The 21,755-nt window shown below is 43.0% G+C and overlaps 1 protein-coding gene across 2 annotated transcripts in view; it reads left to right on the forward strand.

Moving 5' to 3' along the window:
* The window catches only part of LOC120053472 (protein mono-ADP-ribosyltransferase PARP8-like), a 118,234-nt gene extending 96,785 nt beyond the window's left edge, over positions 1–21,449 (forward strand). For both annotated transcript variants that reach the window (XM_039000599.1, XM_039000607.1), the window contains 8 exons: positions 941–989; positions 7,744–7,856; positions 8,337–8,409; positions 10,934–11,003; positions 14,925–14,998; positions 15,111–15,180; positions 18,851–18,935; positions 19,222–21,449. In XM_039000599.1, coding sequence (XP_038856527.1) covers positions 941–989; positions 7,744–7,856; positions 8,337–8,409; positions 10,934–11,003; positions 14,925–14,998; positions 15,111–15,180; positions 18,851–18,935; positions 19,222–19,324 — 637 coding nt within the window. In that variant the 3' untranslated portion in view covers positions 19,325–21,449. The remainder of the gene's footprint in view (positions 1–940; positions 990–7,743; positions 7,857–8,336; positions 8,410–10,933; positions 11,004–14,924; positions 14,999–15,110; positions 15,181–18,850; positions 18,936–19,221) is intronic.
* Positions 21,450–21,755: the final 306 nt, after the last annotated feature.

Consider the following 21,755-nt stretch of genomic DNA (forward strand, 5'->3'; position numbering starts at 1 on the left):
GAAATACTTTAACACATGAGGAGATGGGAATATCGATGGTCAATGAATGGAGGAATGTATTATTCCCTGACCAGAAGACTGTGGACCAATCGCGTTCACGTTGTCATGCTGCGTCACGCGGTTGCTAAGCTAATGGCCACGCAATCCCCTTCTAAAAGTCAGGGCACGAGCACAGAATGCACCACGCGGCCCACAATGCACCACGCGGCCCAGAATGCACCACACGGCCCATTAAACAACGTATGGCCGTGTACACAATGGGTGGTAATACGTATCCAATGGAGTTTCCCCCATCTCTTCATTTCTTAAAATATTTCTGATTTGGGGCCTCCCGGGTGGCGCAGTGGTCTAGGGCACTGCATCGCAGTGCTAGCTGCGCCACCAGAGTCTCTGGGTTCGCACCCAGGCTCTGTCGCAGCCGGCCGCGACCGGGAGGTCCGTGGGGCGACGCACAATTGGCATAGCGTCGTCCGGGTTAGGGAGGGTTTGGCCGGTAGGGATATCCTTGTCTCATCGCGCTCCAGCGACTCCTGTGGCGGGCCGGGCGCAGTGCGCGCTAATAAGGTCGCCAGGTACACTGTGTTTCCTCCGACACATTGGTGCGGCTGGCTTCCGGGTTGGAGGCGCGCTGTGTTAAGAAGCAGTGCGGCTTGGTTGGGTTGTGCTTCGGAGGACGCATGGCTTTCGACCTTCGTCTCTCCCGAGCCCGTACGGGAGTTGTAGCGATGAGACAAGATAGTAATTACTAGCGATTGGATACCACGAAAATTGGGGAGAAAATGGGATAAAAATTATTTAAAAAAAAAATCTGATTTCACCACCCACAGAAACTGTATGATTTTAACACTTACAGAAATATACATATATAAGTCACGTTGCTGGAAGTGTTATATTACAAAGTGTTAAGACTATAACCATTTTTCTTATTCCCCCCCCCCAGGGTAATATCCAGTAACAGATCACACATCGTCAAACTTCCAGTTACCAGAGTGAGTTTTATATTCCGTTCAATACACCTCAGGGGCAATTAAGAGTTTTTAAATTAAATTGAAATTGCGTCGTTTGTCCTTTTAAGAGAAGATGAGATAAATACTAGAACTGAATATTGGTTTGATACCACATTGTTCATTTTACTGGCATTATCCATCAAATGGTCTAATTACTGAATAATTCAATCCATATGAAAAGGTGTTTCAGTTATGTAGAGGGTTGAACAGGACATTATACAGATTTTTAAAATCAATCCCGGTGATGATATCTCTACATTTATGGTGATTAAGTCTGGTTTAACCTTTATCTCCCTAGACATGATGTGATATCTCTACATTTATGGTGATTAAGTCTGGTTTAACCTTTATCTCCCTAGACATGATGTGATATCTCTACATTTATGGTGATTAAGTCTGGTTTAACCTTTATCTCCCTAGACATGATGTGATATCTCTACATTTATGGTGATTAAGTCTGGTTTAACCTTTATCTCCCTAGACATGATGTGATATCTCTACATTTATGGTGATTAAGTCTGGTTTAACCTTTATCTCCCTAGACATGATGTGATATCTCTACATTTATGGTGATTAAGTCTGGTTTAACCTTTATCTCCCTAGACATGATGTGATATCTCTACATTTATGGTGATTAAGTCTGGTTTAACCTTTATCTCCCTAGACATGATGTGATATCTCTACATTTATGGTGATTAAGTCTGGTTTAACCTTTATCTCCCTAGACATGATGTGATATCTCTACATTTATGGTGATTAAGTCTGGTTTAACCTTTATCTCCCTAGACATGATGTGATATCTCTACATTTATGGTGATTAAGTCTGGTTTAACCTTTATCTCCCTAGACATGATGTGATATCTCTACATTTATGGTGATTAAGTCTGGTTTAACCTTTATCTCCCTAGACATGATGTGATATCTCTACATTTATGGTGATTAAGTCTGGTTTAACCTTTATCTCCCTAGACATGATGTGATATCTCTACATTTATGGTGATTAAGTCTGGTTTAACCTTTATCTCCCTAGACATGATGTGATATCTCTACATTTATGGTGATTAAGTCTGGTTTAACCTTTATCTCCCTAGACATGATGTGATATCTCTACATTTATGGTGATTAAGTCTGGTTTAACCTTTATCTCCCTAGACATGATGTGATATCTCTACATTTATGGTGATTAAGTCTGGTTTAACCTTTATCTCCCTAGACATGATGTGATATCTCTACATTTATGGTGATTAAGTCTGGTTTAACCTTTATCTCCCTAGACATGATGTGATATCTCTACATTTATGGTGATTAAGTCTGGTTTAACCTTTATCTCCCTAGACATGATGTGATATCTCTACATTTATGGTGATTAAGTCTGGCTGAATTCAAATACTGAGCTATATTGTACGCTCAAAACAAAATGGGATATAATATTATTTTATACTAATACAATTGCTCAGAGAAAGAGATTTTGATTAAGAAGTCATTTTTATTTTTTCTCTCAAAAAGATAGCTGTCAAAAAATGACTGTTTTCAATAACTCACCTTGCGAGGATAAAGACACCGGGCCTTTTTCTACAACAACAAAAATATGAGATTCTAGAACACATTGGGAGGGATCTTAGACCCGTTCCTCTATAACAGAATCTGATTCTAGAACACATTGGGAAGCATCTTAGACCTGTTCCTCTATAACAGAATCTGATTCCAGAACACATTGGGAGGGATCTTAGACCCGTTCCTCTATAACAGAATCTGATTCCAGAACACATTGGGAGGGATCTTAGACCCGTTCCTCTATAACAGAATCTGATTCTAGAACACATTGGGAGGGATCTTAGACCCGTTCCTCTATAACAGAATCTGATTCTAGAACACATTGGGAGGGATCTTAGACCCGTTCCTCTATACAGAATCTGATTCTAGAACACATTGGGAGGGATCTTAGACCCGTTCCTCTATACAGAATCTGATTCTAGAACACATTGGGAGGGATCTTAGACCCGTTCCTCTATACAGAATCTGATTCCAGAACACATTGGGAGGGATCTTAGACCCGTTCCTCTATAACAGAATCTGATTCCAGAACACATTGAGAGGGATCTTAGACCCGTTCCTCTATAACAGAATCTGATTCCAGAACACATTGGGAGGGATCTTAGACCCGTTCCTCTATAACAGAATCTGATTCCAGAACACATTGGGAGGGATCTTAGACCCGTTCCTCTATAACAGAATCTGATTCCAGAACACATTGGGAGGGATCTTAGACCCGTTCCTCTATAACAGAATCTGATTCCAGAACACATTGGGAAGCATCTTAGACCCGTTCCTCTATAACAGAATCTGATTCCAGAACACATTGGGAGGGATCTTAGACCCGTTCCTCTATAACAGAATCTGATTCCAGAACACATTGGGAGGGATCTTAGACCCGTCCCTCTATACAGAATCTGATTCCAGAACACATTGGGAGGGATCTTAGACCCGTTCCTCTATAACAGAATCTGATTCCAGAACACATTGGGAGGGATCTTAGACCCGTTCCTCTATAACAGAATCTGATTCCAGAACACATTGGGAGGGATCTTAGACCCGTTCCTCTATAACAGAATCTGATTCCAGAACACATTGGGAGGGATCTTAGACCCGTTCCTCTATAACAGAATCTGATTCCAGAACACATTGGGAGGGATCTTAGACCCGTTCCTCTATACAGAATCTGATTCCAGAACACATTGGGAGGGATCTTAGACCCGTTCCTCTATAACAGAATCTGATTCTAGAACACATTGAGAGGGATCTTAGACCCGTTCCTCTATAACAGAATCTGATTCCAGAACACATTGGGAGGGATCTTAGACCCGTTCCTCTATACAGAATCTGATTCCAGAACACATTGGGAGGGATCTTAGACCCGTTCCTCTATAACAGAATCTGATTCCAGAACACATTGGGAGGGATCTTAGACCCGTTCCTCTATAACAGAATCTGATTCTAGAACACATTGAGAGGGATCTTAGACCCGTTCCTCTATACAGAATCTGATTCCAGAACACATTGGGAGGGATCTTAGACCCGTGCCTCTATAACAGAATCTGATTCCAGAACACATTGGGAGGGATCTTAGACCCGTTCCTCTATAACAGAATCTGATTCCAGAACACATTGGGAGGGATCTTAGACCCGTTCCTCTATAACAGAATCTGATTCCAGAACACATTGGGAGGGATCTTAGACCCGTTCCTCTATACAGAATCTGATTCCAGAACACATTGGGAGGGATCTTAGACCCGTTCCTCTATACAGAATCTGATTCCAGAACACATTGGGAGGGATCTTAGACCCGTTCCTCTATAACAGAATCTGATTCCAGAACACATTGGGAAGCATCTTAGACCCGTTCCTCTATAACAGAATCTGATTCCAGAACACATTGGGAGGGATCTTAGACCCGTTCCTCTATAACAGAATCTGATTCTAGAACACATTGGGAGGGATCTTAGACCCGTCCCTCTATACAGAATCTGATTCCAGAACACATTGGGAGGGATCTTAGACCCGTTCCTCTATAACAGAATCTGATTCCAGAACACATTGGGAGGGATCTTAGACCCGTTCCTCTATAACAGAATCTGATTCCAGAACACATTGGGAGGGATCTTAGACCCGTTCCTCTATAACAGAATCTGATTCCAGAACACATTGGGAGGGATCTTAGACCCGTTCCTCTATAACAGAATCTGATTCCAGAACACATTGGGAGGGATCTTAGACCCGTTCCTCTATACAGAATCTGATTCCAGAACACATTGGGAGGGATCTTAGACCCGTTCCTCTATAACAGAATCTGATTCTAGAACACATTGAGAGGGATCTTAGACCCGTTCCTCTATAACAGAATCTGATTCCAGAACACATTGGGAGGGATCTTAGACCCGTTCCTCTATACAGAATCTGATTCCAGAACACATTGGGAGGGATCTTAGACCCGTTCCTCTATAACAGAATCTGATTCCAGAACACATTGGGAGGGATCTTAGACCCGTTCCTCTATAACAGAATCTGATTCTAGAACACATTGAGAGGGATCTTAGACCCGTTCCTCTATACAGAATCTGATTCCAGAACACATTGGGAGGGATCTTAGACCCGTGCCTCTATAACAGAATCTGATTCCAGAACACATTGGGAGGGATCTTAGACCCGTTCCTCTATAACAGAATCTGATTCCAGAACACATTGGGAGGGATCTTAGACCCGTTCCTCTATAACAGAATCTGATTCCAGAACACATTGGGAGGGATCTTAGACCCGTTCCTCTATACAGAATCTGATTCCAGAACACATTGGGAGGGATCTTAGACCCGTTCCTCTATACAGAATCTGATTCCAGAACACATTGGGAGGGATCTTAGACCCGTTCCTCTATACAGAATCTGATTCCAGAACACATTGGGAGGGATCTTAGACCCGTTCCTCTATAACAGAATCTGATTCTAGAACACATTGGGAGTGATCTTAGACCCGTTCCTCTATAACAGAATCGGATTCTAGAACACATTGGGAGGGATCTTAGACCCGTTCCTCTATACAGAATCTGATTCTAGAACACATTGGGAGGGATCTTAGACCCGTTCCTCTATAACAGAATCTGATTCTAGAACACATTGTGAGCGATCTTAGACCCGTTCCTCTATACAGAATCTGATTCCAGAACACATTGGGAGGGATCTTAGACCCGTTCCTCTATAACAGAATCTGATTCTAGAACACATTGAGAGGGATCTTAGACCCGTTCCTCTATACAGAATCTGATTCTAGAACACATTGAGAGGGATCTTAGACCCGTTCCTCTATAACAGAATCTGATTCTAGAACACATTGAGAGGGATCTTAGACCCGTTCCTCTATACAGAATCTGATTCTAGAACACATTGAGAGGGATCTTAGACCCGTTCCTCTATAACAGAATCTGATTCTAGAACACATTGAGAGGGATCTTAGACCCGTTCCTCTATACAGAATCTGATTCTAGAACACATTGAGAGGGATCTTAGACCCGTTCCTCTATAAAAGAATCTGATTCTAGAACACATTGAGAGGGATCTTAGACCCGTTCCTCTATACAGAATCTGATTCCAGAACACATTGGGAGGGATCTTAGACCCGTTCCTCTATACAGAATCTGATTCCAGAACACATTGGGAGGGATCTTAGACCCGGTCCTCTATACAGAATCTGATTCCAGAACACATTGGGAGGGATCTTAGACCCGTTCCTCTATACAGAATCTGATTCTAGAACACATTGGGAGGGATCTTAGACCCGTTCCTCTATAACAGAATCTGATTCCAGAACACATTGAGAGGGATCTTAGACCCGTCCCTCTATAACAGAATCTGATTCCAGAACACATTGGGAGGGATCTTAGACCCGTTCCTCTATAACAGAATCTGATTCCAGAACACATTGGGAGGGATCTTAGACCCGTTCCTCTATAACAGAATCTGATTCCAGAACACATTGAGAGGGATCTTAGACGCGTTCCACTATAACAGAATCTGATTCCAGAACACATTGGGAGGGATCTTAGACCCGTTCCTCTATAACAGAATCTGATTCCAGAACACATTGGGAGGGATCTTAGACCCGTTCCTCTATAACAGAATCTTTCCAGATCGTTGATATCCTTCATCTGTTCTTATGGACTGAGCCTCTTCAATTCAAACCACAGTGTTTCAAATGGGGTTTAAGTCCCGGAGACTTGAGATGACCGTTGCAAAATGTAGATTTTTTGTGACCAATTAACAATTTATTTGTGGATTTTGATGTGTGCTTGGTTGATTGTCTTGCTGGAAAATGTACTTGCGGCCAAGTTTCACCCTCATGGCATGGGTAACCAGGTTTTTTTGATTAAAATGTCCTGGTACTGGGTAAAGTTCATGATCCCCTTGACCTTAACAAGGACCCAGGACCAGTGGAAGCAAAATATCCCATAACATCAAAAATCCTCCGCCATATTTTTCAGTAGGTGTGGGGTTCTTTTCTGCTCATGCATTCTCATTTCGACATCCAAACAACCCCCCCCCCCCCCCCCCCACTGGTGTGCCTGGACAAAGAGCTCTATTTTCACGTCATCTGGTTTCAATCCAAGTGCCAACGCCATTTAGCAAACTCCAAGTGTTTACATTTGTAGGATGACGTGAAAATAGAGCTCTTTGTCCAGGCACACCAGTGGGGGGGGGGGGGGGGGGGGGGGTGTTTTGGATGTCGAAATGAGAATGCATGAGCAGAAAAGAACCCCATACCTACTGAAAAATATGGCGGTGGGCAATTGCATTAGTTTAAAAATATATAATTTCCCAATTTACTTGAGCATACAATATAGCTCAGTTTTTGAATTATATATTTTATACCGTACTCTGCAAATTGAATATAAAATTGTGTCAATAAATTTAAAAAAACGGAGCTATATTGTATGCTCATGTAAATTGGGAAATTCTATTATTTTAATCTAATACAATTGCCCACCAGCATATTTGACATCCTAAATGGCACCCTATTCCCTATATAGTGCACTACTTTATATGGCACCCTATTCCCTATGTAGTGCACTACTTTATATGGCACCCTATTCCCTATGTAGTGCACTACTTTTGATAGAGGGAATAGGGTGTCATTTAGGATGCATCCTGTAAGTGATAAGTCTCTTTGTGTCTCTCTGTCACGACTGCAGCAACTGAAGTTCATGCATAGCCCGCACCAGTTCCTTCTACTCAGCAGTCCTCCTGCCAAAGAGTCCAACTTCCGAGCTGCCAAAAACCTCTTTGGAAGTACCTTTGCTTTCCAGTAGGACCGTTTTCTTACATCTACCAGTAGCTAGCTTACACATCAGCCCCACACTCATGAACGCAACACAATGTGTTTTACTCTTGTAATCTTACACTGACAACTGTTTTGTTTTCAGAATATGTTTTCAGAATATGTTTTCAGGATATGTTTTCAGGATATGTTTTCAGAATATGTTTTCAGAATATGTTTTCAGAATATGTTTTCAGGATATGTTTTCAGGATATATTTTCAGGATATGTTTTCAGGATATGTTTTCAGAATATGTTATCAGAATATGTTTTCAGGATATGTTTTCAGGATATGTTTTCAGAGGTGACTTTGCTCTTTTTTGTGGAAGAATTAGGTAACACTTTACATAAAGCGTGTATGTATAATGCATTATGATGCAGTTATAATGCTTTGGAGGATTTGAGCGACACCTTTATAATATATTTTAATATATTTCATATATTTAATATATTTCAATTCTCTCCTCAGTGGTTCTCACATAGAGAATTGGCACTCCATTTTGAGGAACGGTTTGGTGGTTGCATCCAACACAAGACTTCAGGTAAAAATAAAACATCCGAGGAGGTTCTGTATACACTGTGTTTATCAACCCTTTAAAGGCACAAACTGTGATTTGAAATGCCTGGCCCTGTGACTAGTTTGTTTGCTAAACTGTGGTAACAGCTGGTAAACATTGTTTGCTGCCTCCAGCCATTCGCGATGCACTATTTCAGTTTCAAGCGCTCGATATTTTGGGATAAAAACGGACAAATGTAACTTATGTCAAACATGCAAAAGGAAATGACCTCAAGTCAGTCATAACGTGGCTAATAGACTAGCTTATCTATTTATGTATCTATTTAGCAACCTAAAAACACGGAGTCTAAAGTTAGCTAACTAACTAGCTAGCTGCTGGGAGGATGTCATGTCATTGGGTGAGTGGCCAACGTTTCCCCCCCCATCTCGTTTTTCGGTGGCTACAATTAGAGATCCAGGTGTCATTTGATTAGCTAGCAAGAAGTGTTAATCACTTTGTTAGCTAATCTATGCTAAACTTGAACTACTATCCACAGTTAGAACATATCTTAGATGGCAATCAAATGTATTTGGCATCGATCAAATGGGCGGGCAGGCAAGTTCCCATTCAGTTGTCAAAACGTGGGTTGGGACAGGCATGCATTGGCAGGCGAGCTGCAGAAGGACGAGCAGGCTACTATTCCCCAATCGTTTATCAGTGCAATTTTGACAGCCAAACTAGCTGAAGAAGTTTGAGAGGGTTTATCTAGTGTTCCCTCATTAGAGTTTAGCTCATCTCGCTCTGGCTAGCATTAGTTGTTGATCTTGTTGTTGTGCAAAGGCAACTGACGGAGAGAAAGCATACCTGTTCATGGTTGTTTGATCAATAGGACTGTCAAGTTCCCAAATGTAAGACGACTCCCGTGGTATTTACATATTTGCAGAAATCCATTCAGGTGTATTTTGGTGAATGTGTTCTAATGATCTAAAGTCACGCTGTTGCTACTTCCTGTAAACACACAGTCCAGTTCAAAGTGAATGATGGCAGGCCCTACTTCCTGTAAACACACAGTCCAGTTCAAAGTGAATGATGGCAGGCCCTACTTCCTGTAAACACACAGTCCAGTTCAAAGTGAAGGATGGCAGGCCCTACTTCCTGTAAACACACAGTCCAGTTCAAAGTGAATGATGGCAGGCCCTACTTCCTGTAAACACACAGTCCAGTTCAAAGTGAATGATGGCAGGCCCTACTTCCTGTAAACACACAGTCCAGTTCAAAGTGAATGATGGCAGGCCCTACTGCCTGTAAACACACAGTCCAGTTCAAAGGGAATGATGGCAGGTCCTACTACCTGTAAACACACAGTCCAGTTCAAAGTGAATGATGGCAGGCCCTACTTCCTGTAAACACACAGTCCAGTTCAAAGTGAATGATGGCAGGCCCTACTGCCTGTAAACACACAGTCCAGTTCAAAGTGAATGATGGCAGGTCCTACTGCCTGTAAACACACAGTCCAGTTCAAAGTGAATGATGGCAGGCCCTACTTCCTGTAAACACACAGTCCAGTTCAAAGTGAATGATGGCAGGCCCTACTTCCTGTAAACACACAGTCCAGTTCAAAGTGAAGGATGGCAGGCCCTACTTCCTGTAAACACACAGTCCAGTTCAAAGTGAATGATGGCAGGCCCTACTTCCTGTAAACACACAGTCCAGTTCAAAGTGAATGATGGCAGGCCCTACTTCCTGTAAACACACAGTCCAGTTCAAAGTGAAGGATGGCAGGCCCTACTTCCTGTAAACACACAGTCCAGTTCAAAGTGAATGATGGCAGGCCCTACTTCCTGTAAACACACAGTCCAGTTCAAAGTGAATGATGGCAGGTCCTACTGCCTGTAAACACACAGTCCAGTTCAAAGTGAATGATGGCAGGCCCTACTTCCTGTAAACACACAGTCCAGTTCAAAGTGAATGATGGCAGGCCCTACTGCCTGTAAACACACAGTCCAGTTCAAAGTGAATGATGGCAGGTCCTACTACCTGTAAACACACAGTCCAGTTCAAAGTGAATGATGGCAGGCCCTACTACCTGTAAACACACAGTCCAGTTCAAAGTGAATGATGGCAGGCCCTACTACCTGTAAACACACAGTTCAGTTCAAAGTGAAGGATGGCAGGCCCGTGTGGAAAATGGCTTATTTGCATATAGGCCTACTGTAGCTCTGATTGGCTATGGCGCAGCGGTCTGTGTCTGGTCCCGGACATGACTGACATGTTTTAAATTAAGTTTGATTTCCTGCACTGTCTATTAATTGTCCAAACGCAAGGCCGCTTTCCCATTCTATATTGCTATAGAATTCTCACAAATGCATTACTCTATGTCATTTCCAAACATTCTATGATTGTATGAAAATCACTAGTGATCGCTTTTCAGAATAAAAACAAAAAGGCATCATATTCTTCCTGGGTGTATTTTTGAATAGATTTTAATAAGATTTATAGTTGCTAAGATGCTGTCGGTTCCACTTTAAAGGCCTCTAATATTTTGGTTATTGTATCTCTCTGTCTGCAGCTCCATGGCGCCATCTATGGGAGTGGAATCTATCTCAGCCCAATGTCAAGCATATCCTTTGGTTACTCAGGTATCTAAGTCTCGGATGGAGCAACAGCATTAGGTCAGGGATTAATGACCGATTCTCTTGGTAACATTGAGAAGGGAAAACAAATGGTTGTTTTGATTAATTACCGTTCTGTCTCTTTAAAATGTAATGGTTGTTTTGAATGAATTACCATGCTGTCTATTTCAATTAAATGTATTCTTAAAGCCCTTTTTACATCAGCCGATGTCACAAAGTGCTGTACAGAAACCCAGCCTAAAACCCCAAACAGCAAGCAATGCAGATGTAGAAGCACGGTGGCTAGGAAAAACTCCCTAGAAAGGCAGGAACCTAGGAAGAAACCATGGGAGGAACCAGGCTCTGAGGGGTGGCCAGTCCTTTTCTGGCTGGTGGAGATTATAACAGAACATGGCCAAGATGTTCAAATGTTCATAGATGACCAGCAGGGTCAAATAATAATAATCACAGTGGTTGTAGAGGGTGCAACAGGTCAGCACCTCAGGAGTAATTGTCAGTTGGCTCTTCATAGCTGAGCATTCAGAGTTCGAGACAGCAGGTGCGGTAGAGAGAGAGAGAGAGTTGAAAACAGCAGGTCTGGGACAAGGTTGCACGTCAGGTCAGGGTCAGGGTTCCATAGTCGCAGGCAGAACAGTTGAAACTGGAGCAGCAGCACGACCAGGTGGACTGGGGACAGCAAGGAGTCATCAGGCCAGGTATTCCTGAGGCATGGTTCCAGGGCCCAAGGCCTGGGAGAGAGGGAGAGAGAGAATGGTTGTTTTGTTGGTTGCATACTTAAATTCAAGGAGGACACCAGATAAGACAGGAGAAATACTCCAGATATAATAGACTGACCCTAGCCCCCCGACACGTAAGCTATTGCAACATAGATACTGGAGGCTGAGACAGGAGGGGTCAGGAGACACTGTGGCCCCATCCAACGATACCCCCAGACAGGGCCAACCAGGCAGGATATAACCCAACTTTGCCAAAGAACAGCCCCCACACCACTAGAGGGATATCCGCAAACCACCAACTTACTACCCTGAGACAAGGCCGAGTATAGTCCACGAAGATCTCCCCCATGGCACAAACCCGAGGGGGCGCCAACCCGGACAGGAAGATCACGTTAGTGACTCAACTCACTCAAGTGACGCACCCCTCCTAGGGACGGCATGGAAGAGCAACCAGTAAGCCAGTGACTCAGCTCCTGTAATAGGGTTAGAGGCAGAGAATCTTAGTGGAGAGAGGGGAACCGGCCAGGCAGAGACAGCAAGGGCGGTTCGTCTCTCCAGTGCCTTGTCGGGCATCTTCGTAACCCTGGGCCAGACTACACTCAATCATAGGACCTACTGAAGAGATGAGTCTTCAATAAAGACTTAAAGGTCGAGACCGAGTCTGCATCGCTCACATGGATAGGCAAACCATTCCATAAAAATGGAGCTCTATAGGAGAAAGCCCTGCCTCCAGCTGTTTGCTTAGGAATTCTAGGGACAATAAGGAGGCCTGCGTCTTGTGACCGTAGCGTATGTGTAGGTATGTACGGCAGGACCAAATTGGAGAGATAGGTAGGAGCAAGCCCATGTAATGCTTTGTAGGTTGCCAGTAAATTCTTGAAATCAGCCCTTGCCTTAACAGGAAGTCAGTGTAGGGAGGCTAGCACTGGAGTAATATGATCACATTTTGGGGTTCTAGTCAGGATTCTAGCAGCCGTATTTAGCACTAACTGAATTTTATTTAGTGCTTTATCCGGGTAGCCGGAAGGTAGAGCATTGCAGTAGTCTAATCTAGAAGTGACAAAAGCATGGGTTAGCTTTTCTGAATAATTTTTGGACAAAACTTTTCTGATTTTTGAAATGTTCCGAAGATGGAAAAAATCTGCCCTTGAAATATTCATGATATGTTCGTCAAAAGAGAGATCAGGGTCCAGAGTAACGCCGAGGTCCATCACAGTTTTATTTGAGACGACTGTACAACCATCAAGATTAATTGTCAGATCCAACAGAAGATCTCTTTGTTTCTTGGGACCTAGAACCAGCATCTCTGTTTTGTCCGAGTTTAAAAGTAAAACATTTGCCGCCATCCACTTCCTTATGTCTGAAACACAGGCTTCCAGGGAGGGCAATTTTGGGGCTTCACCATGTTTCATCGAAATGTACAACTGTGTATCGTCCGCATAGCAGTGAAAGTTAAGATTATGTTTCCGAATGACATCACCAACAGGTAAAATATATAATGAAAACAAACGTGGTCCTAAAACAGAACCTTGAGGAACACCGAAACTTAGGAGGGCCCAGCACAGGAAGCAGCTCTTTCAGCAGTTTAGTTGGAATAGGGTCCAGTATGCAGCTTGAAGGTTTGGAGGCCATGAGTATTTTCATGAATGTGTCAATAGATATAGGATTAAAAAACTTGAGTGTCTCCATTGATCTTAGGTCCTGGCAGTGTTGTGCAGACTCAGGACAACTGAGCTTTGGAGAAATACGCAGATTCAAAGAGGAGTCCGTAATTTGCTTTCTAATGATCATGATCTTTTCATCAAAGAAATTAATGAATTCTTCACTGCTGAAGTGAAAGCCATCCTCTCTTGGGAAATGCTTATTTTTAGTTAGCTTTGGGACAGTATCAAAAATACATTTTGGATTGTTCTTATTCTCCTCAAATAAGTTGAAAAAAATAGGACAATCGAGCAGCAGTGAGGGGTTTTCGATATTGCACGGTACTGTCTTTCCAAGCTAGTCAGAAGACATCCAGTTTAGTGGAGCGCCATTTCCGTTCCAATTATCTGGAAGCTTGCTTCAGGGCTCGGGTATTTTCTGTATACCAGGGAACTAGTTTCTTGTGACAAATGTTTTTTATTTTTATGGGTGCGACTGCATCTAGGGTATTAAATTGAGTTCCTCAGTTAGGTGGTTAACGTCCTTGGGTAGGTGGAGGGAGTCTGGAAGGGTATCTAGGAATCTTTGGGTTGTCCGAGAATTTATAGCACGGCTTTTGATGCTCCTTGGTTGGGGTCTGAACAGATTATTTTGTTGCGATTGCAAACGTAATAAAACGGTGGTCCGATAGTCCAGGATTATGAGGAAAAAACATTAAGATTCACAACATTTATTCCACGGGCCAACACTAGGTCCAGAGTATGACTGTGGCAGTGAGTAGGTCCGGAGACATGTTGGACAAAACCCACTGAATCGATGATGGCTCCGAAAGCCTTTTAGAGTGGGTCTGTAGATTTTTCCATGTGAATATTGAAGTCACCAAAAGTGTGAATGTTATCTGCCATGTCTACAAGGTCAGATAGGAACTCAGTGAGGAACGATGTATACGGCCCAGCAGCTATAAAAAGTGATTGAGTAGGCTGCATAGATTTCATGACTAGAAGCTCTGAAGATGAAAACGCAGTCATTTTTTGGGGGTCAAAATTGAAATTTGCTATCGTAAATGTTAGCAACACCTCCGTCTTTGCAGGATACGCGGGGGATATTGTCGCTAGTGTAACCAGCAGGAGAGGCCTCATTTAACACAGTCAATTAAGGTTTCAGTAAGGCCAATCACATCAAGATTATGATAAGTTAATTGACTATAACTGCCTTGGAAGTGAGGGATCTAACATTAATTAGCCCTATTTTGAGATGTGAGATATCACAATCTCTATCAATAATGACATGAATGGAGGTCTGCTGCCTGCACCTGTTGTGGAGCTAGAGCCCAGTTTTGGATGAATTACCGTACTGTCTATTTAAAATGTAAAGTTTGTTATGGATGAATTACCATTCTATTTAAAATATGAATGTTGTTTTAGATGAATTACCGTTCTGTCTATTTAAAATGTAATAGTTGTTTTGGAGGAATTATCATTCTGTCTATTTAAAATGTAATTATTGTTTAAATAGACAAAATGTTTCATGCTCATGATCATTTCTAACATTGATCTTTCTCTCCATTCAGGGATGAACAAAAAGCAACAGAAGGTTGCTTCAAAGGACCAAACTGCGACAAACAAGACCAACTTACATTTGCAGGTTAGCATGAGGACATTTACACTTTTGCGAGGTGTTGATGAAACAGGGGTAAAATGTAATATTCTGGGGAAAAATGAACATTTTTATTCACTAGAGTTGTGTCCTTTTTCAGTCAACAAAGAAAGGACAGCAGCCCCAGTTTTTGCAAAGTCGGAACCTAAAGTGCATAGCCTTATGTGAAGGTACGTATGTGCTCCGGGCTGGGGTCTTCACCAACTTCTATACTCCTATGAGAATGGCGCCGGAAGAGATGGCTACCGTTTTACGGGCTCCTAACCAATTGTGCTATTTCGTTAGATTCTTTTGCATTGTTTGTAGCTTATTTTTGTACATAATCTGTCTGCCACCATCTCTTATCCACGAAAAGAGCTTCTGGATATTAGAACAGCGATTACTCACCTCAAACTGGACAGAGATATTTTCTTTAACGAGTCGGACACGAAAGACTTACTGCTGACACTGGACCAAATCCCCGTCATACGCATTAAGAAGAGATGCCGATACAGGGGACGCAGATACGGGTGCCTTGTGTGAATTCGTCGGCGAGTGGGTAACTCACCTCTACCATCTGTCCTATTGGCCAACGTGCAATCACTGGAGAATAAACTGCATGAGCTCCGTTCAAGACTATCCTACCAACGGGACATTAAAAACTATAATATCTTATGTTTCACTGAGTCGTGGCTGAACGGCAATATGGATAATATATAGTTGGCTGGGTTTTCCATGAATCAGCAAGATAGAACAGCTGCCTCCGGTAAGACAAGGGGTGGTGGTCTGTGTCTATTTGTAAATAACAGCTGGTGCACAAAATCTACTATTAAGGAAGTCTCAAGGTTTTGCTTGGCTGAGGTAGAGTATCTCATGATACTACCGCCCCTAGGTAGTAAGGATAGGTTACAACACATCTGCCACATTGATCCTCAACACAGGGGCCCCTCAGGGGTGTGTGCTTAGTCCCCTTCTGTCATCCCTGTTCACCCATGACTGCGTGGCCAAGCATGACTCAAACACCATCATTCAGTTGGCCGACGACACAACGGTGGTAGGCTTGATCACCGACAACGATGAGACAACCTATAGGGAGGAGGTCAGAGACCTGGCAGTGTGGTGCCAGGACAACAACCTCTCCCTCAACGATGAGACAGCCTATAAGGAGGAGGTCAGAGACCTGGCAGTGTGGTGCCAGGACAACAACCTCTCCCTCTACGATGAGACAGCCTATAGGGAGGAGGTCAGAGACCTGGCAGTGTGGTGCCAGGACAACAACCTCTCCCTCAACGATGAGACAACCTATAGGGAGGAGGTCAGAGACCTGGCAGTGTGGTGCCAGGACAACAACCTCTCCCTCAACATCAGGAGGAGGTCAGAGACCTGGCAGTGTGGTGCCAGGACAACAACCTCTCCCTCAACATCAGGAGGAGGTCAGAGACCTGGCAGTGTGGTGCCAGGACAACAACCTCTCCCTCAACATCAGGAGGAGGTCAGAGACCTGGCAGTGTGGTGCCAGGACAACAACCTCTCCCTCAACGTCAGGAGGAGGTCAGAGACCTGGCAGTGTGGTGCCAGGACAACAACCTCTCCCTCAACATCAGGGGGAGGTCAGAGACCTGGCAGTGTGGTGCCAGGACAACAACCTCTCCCTCAACATCAGGAGGAGGTCAGAGACCTGGCAGTGTGGTGCCAGGACAACAACCTCTCCCTCAACGTCAGGAGGAGGTCAGAGACCTGGCAGTGTGGTGCCAGGACAACAACCTCTCCCTCAACATCAGGAGGAGGTCAGAGACCTGGCAGTGTGGTGCCAGGACAACAACCTCTCCCTCAACATCAGGAGGAGGTCAGAGACCTGGCAGTGTGGTGCCAGGACAACAACCTCTCCCTCAACATCAGGAGGAGGTCAGAGACCTGGCAGTGTGGTGCCAGGACAACAACCTCTCCCTCAATGATGAGACAGCCTCTAGAGAGGAGGTCAGAGACCTGGCAGTGTGGTGCCAGGACAACAACCTCTCCCTCAACATCAGGAGGAGGTCAGAGACCTGGCAGTGTGGTGCCAGGACAACAACCTCTCCCTCAACGATGAGACAGCCTATAAGGAGGAGGTCAGAGACCTGGCAGTGTGGTGCCAGGACAACAACCTCTCCCTCAACGATGAGACAGCCTATAGGGAGGAGGTCAGAGACCTGGCAGTGTGGTGCCAGGACAACAACCTCTCCCTCAACGTGATTAAGTCAAAGGAGATGATCGTAGACTACAGGAAAAGGAGGGCTTCAAGTTCCTTGGTGTCCACATCACAAACAAACTAACATTGTCCAACCACGCCAAGATAGTCTTGAAGAGGGCACAACAACGCCTATTCCCCCTCAGGAGACTGAAAATATTTGGCATGGATCCTCAGATCCTCAAAAAGTTATACAGCTGCACCATCTAGAGAATCCTGACTAGTTGCAAAACCGCCTGGTATGGCAACTGCTCGGCCTCCGACCGCAAGGCACTACAGAGGGTAGTGCATACGGCCCATGTAAATCACCCAGTACATCACTGGGGCCAAGCTTCCTACCATCCAGGACCTCTATACCAGGCGGTGTCAAAGGAAGGCCCAAAAAATGCCAAAGACTCCAGCCACTGTAGTTATAGACTGTTCTCTCTGCTACCGCACGGCAAGAAGTACCGGAGCACCAAGTCTAGGTCCAAAAGGCGTCTTAACAGCTTCTACCCCCAAGTCATAAGACTGCTGAACAGCTAATCAAATGGCCACCCGGACTATTTGCATTGTCGTTCCCCCCTTTTTGCGCTGCTGCTACTCCCTGTTTATTATCTATGCATAGTCAATTTAATAACTCTACCTACATGTACATATTACCTCAATTACCTTGACTAACCTGTACCCCCACACATTGACTCGGTACCGACCGGTACCCCCTGTATATAGCCTCGTTATTGTTATTTTATTGTTGCTCTTTTATTTTAAAAATTACTTTTGTTCATTTAGTAAATATTTTTCTTAAAACTGCATTGTTGGTTAAGGGCTTCTAAGTAAGCATTTCACTGTAAGTATTCGGCACATGTGACAAATACAATTTGATTTGATTTGACAAAGTCATAAAATCGGAAACATTTCTAAAATGGATCTTCTAAAAAATTGGATTTAAAACTAACCCTAACCTTAACCACACTGCTAACCTTACGCTTTACTCAAACCTGAAAGGATCATCAAAAAGCTATTTTGACTTTGTGGCTGTGGAATCTGATTTTGTGGCTGTGGAATCTGACTTTGTGGCTGTGGAATCTGACTTTGTGGCTGTGGAATCTGACTTTGTGGCTGTGGAATCAAGACTTTGTGGCTGTGGAATCTGACTTTGTGGCTGTGGAATCTGACTTTGTGGCTGTGGAATCTGACTTTGTGGCTGTGGAATATGACTTTGTGGCTGTGGAATCTGACTTTGTGGCTGTGGAATCTGACTTTGTGGCTGTGGAATCTGACTTTGTGGCTGTGGAATCAAGACTTTGTGGCTGTGGAATCTGACTTTGTGGCTGTGGAATCTGACTTTGTGGCTGTGGAATCTGACTTTGTGGCTGTGGAATCTGACTTTGTGGCTGTGGAATCTGACTTTGTGGCTGTAGAATCTGACTTTGTGGCTGTGGAATCTGACTTTGTGGCTGTGGAATCTGACTTTGTGGCTGTAGAATCTGACTTTGTGGCTGTGGAATCTGACTTTGTGGCTTTGGAAGCTAGTGGAAACCCTGGTCTGAAGCAACCACAGAACAACAATGGAAAATGTATTAACTGATAACATATACGTATGTGAACTAAATGTTAATATATTTGTATATATCCTTCTCTGTCTCTTCCAGTCATCACGTCCCCTGACCTGCACAAACATGGAGACATCTGGGTCGTCCCAAACACCGACCACGTCTGTACACGCTTCTTCTTTGTGTAAGTATACGACCACATCTGAACACGCTTCTTCCCACGTATAAGTAGTAAAAACACGACAGTGTTCATACAGACAGTGGTGTTCAATTCATCAAAGCAGATTTTCTTTATTTCCTTTCGACAAACCCAAAGAGAGGTTTACATCTCAATAATATATTTGATATTTCAAGTGAACATTTCAACATTATCTCAGTTTAATAGCTGGAGTGCCAACTGTGAATATGTTCTGATCACAGGGTTGGTAGTTCCCGAGGAATGATATTATTGTGTGTTTCTTCTGATCCAGCTATGAAGATGGCCAGGTGGGAGATACAAGCATCAACACACAAGACGCTAGCGTCCATCGAGAGATCCTACGAGTCATCGGCAATCAGACCGCCACGGGATGAACCTCACGTGAAAATGAAAATGTCCTTCCTGTTATTCTGCTGCCGCCACCTCCCGGTTCAAAGCTGCATTATTGAGCTGCGGAAAACCCGTCGTAACAAGTGTGTTTCCCGACCAATGTAGAGAACACATCAACAACTAGAGTGTTTTAAACCTTGGTGAAATCAACAACACATATTTACAACTGAAACACAGCAGAACTCTTTAGGGAAGAACACATTTTGCTAAGTTTATAAATACTATGGAGAATCCTGTTTTTCTGAAGACATGGTACGTCTCTCAGTTTGACTGATTGGGACGACTTCCTTTTTTTGTAGAGAACATTTAAAACGGTAAAACTCTTTGGTGAATATTTTGAGACTTCTTGCTAGTAGATGTGGGACCTTTTCAGCAAAAATAACGATATGTTCCCCTTCCTGTCTAGAAAAAGGTCCCATCTATCTGACCTTATTTACTATAAAAGAGTTGTATCTTTTTAAAATACAATGTACTTTATGTATACTGAAGGTGTTAATATGCACTTTATTTTTCTTAATGTCATACATTTGTTCTAACAACTGGGGTCATAATCTGAAAAACTAAAAAGCCTTTTTCCCCCCAATTGATTATTTTAAAATTAAACAAAAAAATAGTTGTATTTTTGACGGTGGTGTAATATGTTGGTTACCATTCCATGTCGACTGAGGGACACAGCAATACATTGAGTAGAATATACATAAAGGCCAGGATTCAATCAGGACTGCAGGAGATCCGCATTGTAACTCGGTTGACTATTAAAGCTGCACTATGTACCTTTTTTGGGGGGCGAGCTGGGAAATTCACATAGAAATGGGTGTACTAGATCTGTCATTCTCATTGAAAGCCAGTCTAAGAGGCGGTATATCTGTTCTATGTGTGCTATTTCTATGCTTCCCGTTCTTAACGGGAAGGTACGGTACGTTTTAGTAAGGTACGTTTTAGTGTCTTTTACTTTCGGTTTTGTACACCAGGTTCAAACAGCTGAAAATACAATATTTTTGGTGATGGAAAATATATTTTACAATATATTATCTAAACTATACTTGCTTGTTTTGTTACATAAACGGAAATTAAGCAAACTATTAGAAATTTGGCAACTAGGAAATGGCAGAGCGATTTCTGCATAGTGCACCTTTAAAAGGAATTTCCCATTGAGCCGACATCTGCAGTGTTTACTTAGAAGGCCATCTCCTCGACCGTGGTAACATTTGCCTTTAAATGGTGCATCGCCCAAAAGGGCCGATTTGGATTGAAGTGTGTAAGAGCTTTCGATGAGACGTCATCAAACATGAGCGGAAATGTATGCTGTGTTAATTTAGGAAGTAGATCAGTTTCCTTCACATATCACACCAGGAAATGTATATATTGGTTTATTCTCCTTTTATAGGGGGTCTACTGGTTTACAATAGCAAAGACTTTGACTCCAGTCAAGAATAGATACATTTTATAAATTCATAAGTTCCACACACTTACCACTCACAACCAGTTTAAATAGAAAATAACGCATTAAAAAAGCTATTCAGTATTAACACATGTCAGATTGATCTTTATATTTTGTTTAAAACAATGTGTAGATGTAGATGTATAATCGGAGCCCCAATTAAAGAACATTTTAAAGCGGTTCCTTTTGTTAGGGGGGTATGGGATGTCTATACATACTAAGCATTGCTGTTTGCTGCTTATTTATATATGTCTGTGCTTTTAAAGACCAATCAGATCTCAGCTGTGCTTTTAAAGACCAATCAGCGCTCAGATACTATCCCTTGTGTTCACTGTCAATTATATATTTATTATGAAATTATGATGGTTTAAAGTAGACATTGATATTAGTCATCACCAACCACTCTGAACATTGATATCACTCTGTTAGGGCACCAACCACTCTGAACATTAATATTAGTCATATAGGACACCAACCACTGATCATTGATATTAGTCATATAGGACACCAACCACTCTGATCATTGATATTAGTCATATAGGACACCAACCACTCTGATCAAAAATTACTGTAAATCACAGGTCATATTTTTTTAATGCATTTTTTTTCATCACTAATGATTTTACAGTTTAAATATATTTGACGTACCCGCTAGGCTACCTGCTCTTAACCGCTAGGCTACCTGCTGTTAACCGCTAGGCTACCTGCTCTTAACCAATAGGCTACCTGCTCTTAACCACTAGGCTACCTGCTCTTAACCAATAGGCTACCTGCTCTTAACCAATAGGCTACCTGCTCTTAACTGCTAGGCTACCTGCTCTTAACCGCTAGGCTACCTGCTCTTAACCGCTAGCCTACCTGCTCTTAACTGCTAGCCTACCTGCTCTTAACTGCTAGGCTACCTGCTCTTAACCGCTAGCCTACCTGCTCTTAACCACTAGGCTACCTGCTGTTAACCCCTAGGCTACCTGCTG

The sequence above is a fragment of the Salvelinus namaycush genome, chromosome 1, assembly GCF_016432855.1.
Source record: "Salvelinus namaycush isolate Seneca chromosome 1, SaNama_1.0, whole genome shotgun sequence".
Classification (NCBI taxonomy): Eukaryota; Metazoa; Chordata; class Actinopteri; order Salmoniformes; family Salmonidae; genus Salvelinus; species Salvelinus namaycush.